Source organism: Protopterus annectens, chromosome 4.part0 (genome assembly GCF_019279795.1).
Source record: "Protopterus annectens isolate FY-2018-M chromosome 4.part0, PAN1.0, whole genome shotgun sequence".
Lineage (NCBI taxonomy): Eukaryota > Metazoa > Chordata > Ceratodontiformes > Protopteridae > Protopterus > Protopterus annectens.
The window spans coordinates 190019136-190030042 of NC_056733.1; the positions used below are offsets into that span (position 1 = coordinate 190019136).

General features: G+C 41.1%; 1 protein-coding gene across 6 annotated transcripts in view; it reads left to right on the top strand.

Moving 5' to 3' along the window:
• The window catches only part of TMC6 (transmembrane channel like 6), a 1104128-nt gene that overhangs the window by 666617 nt on the left and 426604 nt on the right, over nt 1-10907 (top strand). For all 6 annotated transcript variants that reach the window (XM_044068185.1, XM_044068183.1, XM_044068186.1 and 3 more), the window contains one exon: nt 2521-2614. In XM_044068185.1, the coding sequence (XP_043924120.1) occupies nt 2521-2614 (94 nt within the window). The remainder of the gene's footprint in view (nt 1-2520; nt 2615-10907) is intronic.

A 10907-nucleotide genomic window follows, 5' to 3' on the forward strand; every position in this document is an offset into this window, starting at 1 on the left:
TGTCCCATTGTATCCATCCAGCTCCCAGAATCAAGGGACAGTTTGACTGGGGAGAGACAGAGAGCATCATACTGCGGGTGATCAGACTTTCTGCCATAATACCCCCCTCCTTTTGGTTTCATGACCCCATCCCTATGCTAACATGCCTGTCCAGGGGCTCCCACACTCACAGAGCATGCAATGGAGCACTTACAGGACCATGCTGTACCTTCTCAATAGCACATCACCTTCCCAGTGGCCCAGCCCCCACCAGTTTGGCATGTACACCATTGTGATCTGTAGTACTAAAAGATGCATTTCTCCCTATCACTCAGTCCATATGCCCTCCCGCAGAGGGAGGTGAGCAGGCACAGACCCTTTCTTCTTCTCCCAATACTTATTTGCTCCTTTGGTGCCAGGGCTGCAAGTTTAGCCCTGGGTCGCCTGGGTTGTAGGCAGAGCTTCTTCCCTCTCTGCTGGGAATATTTAATTTAGTTCATTTATTTGTAAACTGAGTAAGTGAACTGATCATCAAGGACCTTTCTAAACAATGATCTGGATCAAAAGGACAAGGGTAAATATGGAATATATGTACAGAGTAGCCAATCAGCCTGGATGTTTTTGGAAGATGGGTAGAAACTAGAGTAACAGGAGACATTCCACACAGACACAGGAAGGTTATCCAGACTCTGTACAAACAGTGAGCAGAAGTCAGGACTGATCTCCAGCCCTCATGCCATTTGGTATAGATGTCATCTATGTTATCCACTGAACCATTGTCCTGCACAGTCACTGACTAGTTCTTTATGTACATAATTAATAAAAGTGTTTAACACTGCAGTACCCTGTACTGCTTGCTTTTCCATACCACTAGACACAGATGCTTAAGTATTGCTCAGTGATTTTTGCCATCCATGTAGTTTGTAGCCCATTTAATGTACTCAGTAATGCTCTGTGTGGAGTAATCCAAGATCATGGTTAAGTCTATAAAGGACTGGCCTGTAGCCATGACCCTAATTACTGATTTGGTGAATTATGTATGTGCACGTTAATAGCATTTATTTTAGTTGTAGTAACTGGATGAGTCCAGTGTCGTACTCCAGTCCCTTTTACAGTGGCAGTCCAAGAAAAAAGGCAATTTATAGCAGTTCAAAAAAAAATCTGTCATTTGCAAATTTAGTTTATTGAATAAATGCTAGTAATGTGCATACGTAGTATGCAATCTCAAATATAAGACGTCAGGACTGTCAGATATTCAGAGACCAATTAATATGAGATCCAGGGATGGAGAACAGTAATACAGTCAAGAGTCGCACTCGTTTTGAATCAGATATTCTACCACAGTTCACCCATATGATTTGAGAAGTGCATGATTAATATCTGCAAAAATGCAGAAAAAGAATGCCTTGACTGCATGACTCATTTGTTGAGTTAACAGCTTTAAAAAAGGAAGAGGTCACAGTGTGAGCTGAAAATGCATTTAATAGACAATGACTTTGTGTTTTTCATAAAAGCAAACCTTACAAAACCAAATAAAACTTAGACCTGAAAGTAAGAAATTATAGCATTTGTGTCAGTTATTGGAACTGTAGCCACCAAACAAGTTAACAGCAGCAGTTACTTTTCTGAAATTCTGATAACAGATACTAGTTAACAAGGTTCAAGTATATTTATACAACTGTAGGCAAAACTTTCATGAGAGTTTGAAACAAAAGACTCATTATCTGAAGTAGGTCATATACCTCCAAGTTAAGGTATAGCAAATGTACAGCCAGGACCCTATATACCTGGAGTTAAGTGATTAGTGAAACTGTTCCAGGTGAATGTGCGGACAAGATCTTTACACTAAATTTAGTATGAAGACCTTTTACCCAACTTTGGAAGGAAGTCACTCCTGTGTGAAGAGAACTTTGTAACGATAATGCATCTGCTCAAAAACAACGAGGCTAGGTTTTGGCCCACTGGTGAGAGTGGAGTCTTAGAGAACGGTGTAAGATGCAATCCAGTTCATTTTTGCAAATATATTTTGAATTGTGCCCCCTAAAGATAGGTGAAGGTGCCTCTTTGCAGAACATAACAGGCAGCTTTACTAACTTAAATATTTGATGAGTCTTGCAAGGCATGCAAGTAATTATTTGGTGATGTTAAACTCCTTTAGAAAGGAAAAGAAAAAACATGTCTGCTTGGGTTTTATAACATCTGAGCACCACCGGCATTACTGTCTATTTCAGTAAACGTATGCTTTTAAGATTGATTTGTAAAAAGTTCCAGACGTTTTATATGAACAAAAATCCTCAACTGGTGGAGTGCAGCATTCTGTCATACTTTACATTCTTATGTTGCTTTTGTGCTCATGTGAATACTGACTTGTTAGTTTGCCTAGTGTGTGCAATATGGGTAGGTGTGTTACCTACATGATGCATCTCAATACATGTGAACAACATTTAACAAACAAGGGGGTCTTGTCAAAGTCTGACTCTTCAGTTTGTGCAAACTGCTCTCCAGATGTGCCATTCTTTGAGCATGTTTTTGTCCATACAGGAGTAAGGACTCTGCGCACAGAAACCAGATCAGGAAAGCAAACTGTAAGTGTGAAATTCCCTGCTGCACCAGACTCAAGTACTCGATCCTGAGGGTAAGTGTCTGCTTTCTTTCTTTATATTAAAATTTCAGCACTAATGCACTTTGTAACAAGGTGGAACCCTTTCATTTCACTGTTTGATTTCTACTTATGTGGCAGGAAATGGACTCACAGCTATGAAACTGACTTTCTCCTATACATATATAACTTTATGTGAGGGTTTGGGGGTAGGGGTTTTATATTTATATATATACACACACACACACGCATATATCTATATATATATATATATATATATATATATATATATATACACACACACACACACACACACACACATATTTTATATATATATATATATATATATATATATATATATATATATATATGTATACACATACATGCATACAGACACACACACACACACACACACACACATATATATATATATATATATAAAATTAACCGCACTCAAAAAAATTGAACGAAGAGAAGAAATTTTAACTAAGAAATGAACTTCGTGACAATAAAAGCATTCAAAAAAATAGTAAATCACACCAGCAACTCTTGTAGAACTTTAGCTGCCTTATTTATTATCAAGACTTCTTCAGAAAGACATGTTTCATAAGTATGAGCAACCATTTTCACTTCCTTTATGTACATTAGTTCTAGCAGGCCATTTAAATTAACAACAGTTCCTTTCCAATAGTAAAGTGTGAACAAGCAGGGTGCTATGTGCATTTTCATTAACATTACAATCGCAGTTATATAAGGTAAATTAGTCAGACAGTAATAGCCTTGTGGTGCCGTGTGCATACTAAAAGGGACTGTGTGCAAAAAAAAAAAAAAAAAAATTTTTATTGGGGAAACGGGAAGGATGACAGTCATGCCGTGATGATTCTAATATAAACACGTAACTTATGAGTCTTTGCCTCCCAAGGTAAGTAAAGAAGGGAACGGGGGAAGGTGGAGGAGTCAGGTAGAGAGTCCTACTATGCTTTCGTATCGGTGTGTGTGTAGAGAAATGTGTGGGTATGCCACCTGATGGGGGAGTGGGAGGAATGCGGTGTGGACTTGAGGGGGGGCTGGTAGGGGGCTGCCCATGACAAGGAGCATATGAATGACAGAGTGTCCCAGAAGACTGTCAGTGCGGATGGTACCAGCTGTGGGCTGGTTTAGATGGTATCACCCCTTGAATGGCTGCGTGAAATAGTGAGACCGGGGGGTATAGTTGGTGCGGTCAGCGGGGGCTAGCCTGGTGATTGGGAGCATGTGTGTAGGGGTATGGGGGAGTCAAAAGTCAGAGAGAGAGAGAGAGAGGAAACACATTATATTCACTTGCACAGTAGTAAATCCATAAACACATTAAATCTACTTGCACAATTCTTCAAACCCTCTTGCACAGTTCTTCAAACCCTATCACATTTCAATCTCTGTACCATTTAAGTGCACATTTAATGTTCAGTGTCTCGTTGAGACCTGGATAGACATCAGCTCTCAGTTCTATCTGCCATTTTAATTCCCGGACTTGCAGGAATGTGTCCATGTCCCCTACAAATTCTGTTATTTTTCCAGCACTGTGAATTTGAATCCTGTGAAGTTTGGGCAAATAGCACTGTGTTTAGCCAAGGCATTCAAACTGTCCTGTTTGTGTATTGCTGCAGTGTGTTCTTTAATACGGCTACTCAGCTTCCTGTTCATTTTGCCAATATAGAAATTCCCACAGTGTTCACAGAAAGCACAGTAGACTACATTTTTTGTGTTGCAGTCATAGTGGTCATGTAGACTGACAGTTCTGTTGCAGTGCGGGAAGGTGACGTTGTTGTTTTTTCATATGTGTACACAGGCAACACACTTGCCGCAGTCAGACATTCCAGGTTCTGTCGATACTTCACTCTGTGGGGATGGGCTTTTATTCCTCTCGAACGCACCACCAAAAGAAGAGGTTCGTTTGAAACAGAAGTTTGGGGATGTCCCAAGTAACTTTGTCAGACCTTTTTTTCCTCCCAAGATGTCCCAATTGTTGGTGAGGACCCCTCTGATTCCAAACATATCAGTGGAAATTGGAAGGGGGAAACTTGACACCCAGTCCTTTTTGTTCAGTCCATTCTGTGCCCTTGCTGTGAATCCCTTTTCCAGGATTGGTGGGTACCTGGAGTGTCTGTGCTGTATGATCTCTTGGAACAGGTTGTCCACTAGATACTCTGGGTATTTTCTTTCTAGGAACAAGTTTCTGAGGTAAAAACCTTCCTTGATGAAAACCTCGTTCCTAAAAATGAGTCTGGATAACTGGATGAATTGTCCTTTTACAATATTCTTTTTCATGAAATGGGGATGCTGGCTGCTGAACTCTAGATAGTTATTCCAGAAAGTGGGCTTGCGGTAGATGTTGGAGTCAAACTGTCCACTTTCCGGGTCTATAGTGAGGTGGATATCCAAGAATTGAGTGGTGGTTTCGATATGTCCTACTGTGAGGGTCAGGAAGTCCAGACTCTGGAAAAGGGTTTCCAGAAAATTGCTCAGAGAAAGTCTGCCCCCCTTCCAGACAAAAAAGACGTCATCAATATAACGCCTGTACATTATGGTGTTGTTGAACCTGGGAGGAGAAAAAGGTCTGACAAAGTTACTTGGGACATCCCCAAACTTCTGTTTCAAATGAACCTCTTCTTTTGGTGGTGCGTTCGAGAGGAATAAAAGCCCATCCCCACAGAGCGAAGTATCGACAGAACCTGGAATGTCTGACTTCGGAAAGTGTGTTTCCTGTGCACACATACGAAAAAACAACGTCACCTTCCCGCACTGCAACAGAACTGTCAGTCTACATGACCACTATGACTGCAACACAAAAAATGTAGTCTACTGTGCTTTCTGCGAACACTGTGGGAATTTCTATATCAGCAAAATGAACAGGAAGCTGAGTAGCCGTATTAAAGAACACACTGCAGCAATACACAAACAGGACAGTTTGAATGCCTTGGCTAAACACAGTGCTATTTGCCCAAACTTCACAGGATTCAAATTCACAGTGCTGGAAAAAATAACAGAATTTGTAGGGGACATGGACACATTCCTGCAAGTCCGGGAATTAAAACTGAGAGCTGATGTCTATCCAGGTCTCAACGAGACACTGAACATTAAATGTGCACTTAAATGGTACAGAGATTGAAATGTGATAGGGTTTGAAGAACTGTGCAAGAGGGTTTGAAGAATTGTGCAAGTAGATTTAATGTGTTTATGGATTTACAACTGTGCAAGTGAATATAATTTATTTCCTCTCTCTCTCTCTGACTTTTGACTCCCCCATACCCCCTACACACATGCTCCCAATCACCAGGCTAGCCCCCGCTGACCACACCAACTATACCCCCCGGTCTCACTATTTCACGCAGCCATTCAAGGGGTGATACCATCCAAACCAGCCCACAGCTGGTACCTTCCGCACTGACAGTCTTCTGGGACACTCTGTCATTCATATGCTCCTTGTCATTGGCAGCCCCCTACCAGTCCCCCCTCAAGTCCACACCGCATTCCTCCCGCTCCCCCATCAGGTGGCATACCCACACATTTCTCTACACACACACACCGATACCAAAGCAATAGTAGGACTCTCTACCTGACTCCTCCACCTTCCCCCGTTCCCTTCTTTACTTACCTTTGGAGGCAAAGACTCATAAGTTACGTGTTTATATTAGAATCATCACGGCATGACTGTCATCCTTCCCGTTTTCCCAATAAATTTTTTTTTTTTTGCACACAGTCCCCTTTTTTGCACACAATCCCTTTTTGCACAAAATCCCTTTTAGTATGCACACGGCACCACAAGGCTATTACTGTCTGACTAATTTACCTTATGTAACTGCGATTGTAATGTTAATGAAAATGCACACAGCACCCTGCTTGTTCACACTTTACTATTGGAAAGGAACTGTTGTTAATTTAAATGGCCTGCTAGAACTAATGTATATAAAGGAAGTGAAAATGGTTGCTCATACTTATGAAACATTTCTTTCTGAAGAAGTCTTGATAATAAATAAGATGAAAGCGCTAAAGTTCTGCAAGAGTTGTTGTGATTTACTATTTTTTTGAATGCTTTTATTGTCACGAAGTTCATTTCTTTATATATATATATATATATATATATATATATATATATATATGGATCTACCTGACTAGATTAAAATGTTAAAAGAGCGAAAACGACTTCACCGATGCCAGAAGATCGACAAGGCAGAAGACCGACGGAGGAAGACACCGACGCTGAGAACACTGCGATGGGGAAAGGATGTGTAAGTATGCGGTAGTGACGGATGTTAGGGTGCGAGTAAGGTAAGTGTGCGATGTTGACGGTGTGTAGGAATAGGGGTGGGATAAGTGAGTTAGGGTTAGGGTGCGAGTAAGGTAAGTGTGCAATGTTGGCGGTCTGTAAGGATAGGGGTGGGATAAGTGAGTTAGGGTTAGGGTGCGGGTTAGGTGAGTGTGCGATAGTGACGGACCTTAGGGTAAGGGTTTGGGTTAGGGTTGTAGATAGTTGTGTATGTATGGGTTAGTGTTGGTTTGTAAGGATTTTGGTGTGCTTGTGTGTGTGGGTTTTGGATAGGGGATTTGTTTTGTTTGTTGTTATGATGTGTCGAGTGTATGAGGTGTCGTGTTTGTGAACTGTCGATCTTCTGGCGTCGGTGAAGTCGTTTTCACTCTTTTAACGTTTCGATCTAGTCAGGTAGATCCATATATATATATATATATATATATATATATATATATATATATATATATATATATATATGGGTTACCTTCATTTGATAGACAGCCCATTTGACTGAGACCCATTTGATCTAAAGTTCATTTGACTGATAACCAGTAATTCAGTACACTTCAAGACAAATAACATAATGTCATGCGACCCTGGAGTTGGTATATATAATTAAGGGGGGTGTGGGGTGCAACCCCCCCCCCCACATTGGAAATGTGAAAAATTTTGTCCTGTAGCAGACCACCCACCCAATTAACAGACATCACATAAAATAAATAACTAATTTACTTCTGAAGTACTTTGCCAAGGTAGAATGGTTCTGCTAGTACACCAACAAATGTACAAACCTTCAAAACAAGCATGAAGAAATTGTCAAATACTGAGGATAAAAGCTGTGTTTTCTGTTACAGTACAGAACATGTTTCATTAAAGGGTCAGCACTTGGGGAATTATTTTTTGAATATATGCCAGAAACAGCTTAACTTGATAAAACAAAATCTCAGTGAGACTGTTCAAGGGAAACAACATATGTAAAATTCCAGCATGATAGAACCACAAAAGAAATAATATTCACTTAGGAAGATTGTGCTTCTCTAAGATTCTACTGACAGAGGTCCAAAATGAATTCCTGGAATTATAGCAGATGAAACTGGCCAAATTTCATATCAAGTTCAAGGAAGTGATTATGCAGTTTCTTACAGGAAATGCTCTGACTAGCTGAAATTCACACCTGCAATGGCTAACGACAGAAAGACTACTGATAAAGTCAACCTAGATAGCGATGTATGGTAGAGGGGTTATATTGATATGCCAAATTTGGAGAACAAGGCAGTTACCAGTCCTGATTTGTCCTCAGAATCTACACAAGTCACTACTTTGCAGAGTAATAAGGCTGAGGGGCCATGCAGCAAGAACTAGTTCCTGAACTGAGAAACTTTCCGAGGATTAGGAAAGCACTTACTGAGAGCCATGTCAGTAGCTTTTAACCCATTTAAGAATGGGACTGGTTGTATTCCTGTACTGCGTAAGCTATCTCATCAATAAACGTGTGTGTATGGGCCCTGAACTTAATCTTTAAGTAGCCCTACAAAAAGGGGTAATGTGTTATGTGGAGTTGTGCATGTAAGATATGTAAAAGGGAGGACAAGCTCTGTATAGAAAGCAACTGCATGCATGTATAATTCTCAGTCTGTGCACTGTGTTCAGTCTGTGTACTGTCTGTACTTGACATGAAGTGCTTTTAGGCTTTGCTCTTTGTTTCTGTGTTGAGAGACTTCAAACATATGTAGCATTTTTTTCAGAGACCGTTATTTCCATGGAGCTCTTCGGTCAGGGCCTCAAAGTGGCCACAGGGACTGCTTCATCTTTAGGGCAAAGCCAAAGATTTCACTTCTGCATCTTTCTTGTTCTGAAAGGAATGGCAGTTGTATGTTCCATTCTGAATATCAGTAAACACCTCCAGTACATTAAGGTCCTGATGGTGGCCCTCCAGGGGGGTTGCATCCGTGCTGTCAGGAAATTTGAATGGTGTTAGTATAGTGGTGTACACCTTCTGAAACATCAATGTTTGATTTTCCAACACGGTGTTCTCTTTAGCTCTGTCTTAGTGGTAGCTGCTTTCAGTACAAACTACTATCATTTGTACTGTCAAGTGTACCCAAACTGTTCACCAAGGTGTTGACTGTGGCAGATGAAACATTGCAGTTTTGGATGATTGATTCATGATGGTCTGTTTAAGGAAAACCCTGAAAGCATCCATGAAGTAGGCAGTCCTGTGTATCTAGTCCCTGGAGTTGCCCATAAAAATGTAACAAGTTCTCACTGATATCATGTCTTATTGGTGCCTTCAGTTATAGCAGCCTAGGTTAAACTAGAGGCGAAAGTTCCCAACCCAGACCTTCCTTCACCTTCTGAGCTTGATAGCAACCATGATCTTCTTGGTGCCATTTGTAGACATGAGGATGTAGGTGTTACAGTGGCCTGTGAGGTGTCAATGACAGAAAAGTCCTCATGCACGCAGAGCTTTCTCTGGTATCAGACCATTGTCACCAGGCCCTAAAGTGGTGGACAGTCCCCCATGTACTTCCTAAATGAACTCTCACTCCTGCAGCTAAACTTGTGTTGTATTCCAACAAAAGATGTTTCATTGGTAGAAGGGTTCTTACTTCATTGCTTCAACAGTTCAAGGAATATGGTAACCCCGGAGAAGAAGAGGTTCTATCTTTGACAAGTAATCCTTCTTTCTCTAAAGTTCCTAAAGGGAAAATTACTTCTGGAACTCTTCTAATTTTGTACAACAACCAGCCTCTTTTCTGCTACCTAAACAAACAAGGTAACATGCTGTTGAGCCCCCGCATGTAGAGAGGCGGACATCTTACCTCTCAACTATCCATAATTTTTTTAGACTGTCTTGATTTATTCTTCATATTTTGGTCTGTTCCTCATACATTTTGTGGATTTCTGATGAATCTTTGAGGACTTGACATCACTAAATAATGGCAGACATTTGAGTTTCAAACCTCACATCATTCAGAAAATGCATACTAATGCAAAAGCTGTTAGCCCAGAACATTTATAAGTGCATAGGTGCACTGTTTTAAGTCTGTCCATAATTCTAGGCCGCTGCTCCTCCATTAATTTTGGCTTTGCCCAATATTCTTGTGCTAAGAGTTTGAGAGCTATGGTGGGCATATCTGGCAGTTTGGCCATGGACAGAGATGTCACTTTCTCATCAATTTCCATTCCAAGTGAAGTGAATGTTTTCATGTACTCACCTATTTTCTCCTGCCATCCTGTCCTGGAGCTGTTGATTCATGCATCTTGTCTATTTTAGATTTTTCCAGATGTTGAGTTGTCCTGAGATTGATCTGTTTGCTGCCTGGGAGAATTGGGTTGTCCCTGACTCAGTGCAGCAGGTCAAGGGCTGTGCAACAGCTGTTTTGCTTTCTATGTCATAGCAAGGGAGATTCCTTTATGCCTCACCTCCATTTTTCCCATTTTCATGACTCATTACAAATTTCAGAGAAGGAAGACCAAAAGTCATCCTCATTGCCCTTTGTTGCCTGAGAAGAGTGAAGTTTTAGGCCCTCAACTTCCCTGCAATACACAACTCTCTCCTAACTCAGAAAGGAGCCCCCACCTTGACCTTCCTGCTATGAGTTCAAAAGTGACTGAAGCTGCAAGGAAACCTTCTATTCAGCAATGGCACCTAAATGTGGAAGACTTTTTTAAGGAGGGGGGCAAACTGATATCTGATACCATTCCGATGGGTTTTTGCTGATCCTGACCTTCCTGAAGCACCTCTGTGATGTTGAGCCCACTTGTATAATCCTATACACACTTGTCTGACTGCTGTAGTCACAAGGCGCAGCATGCAGACAGGGTGTGTAGCATTTACCTCACTCCCTGGCTGCTCCAATCTCAAGGGGGCAGGGGCCAGCATGTAGCATATTCTCAATTCCTGACTGTTAGAGCCACAGGATTACATGGTTCAGAGACTAGCTTGTAGTGTATACCTACTCACTAGATGTTGGAGCAACAGTGCACAGAGGGCAGGGTCCAAACTGTAGCATATACCCACTGCCTGACTGCTGGAAT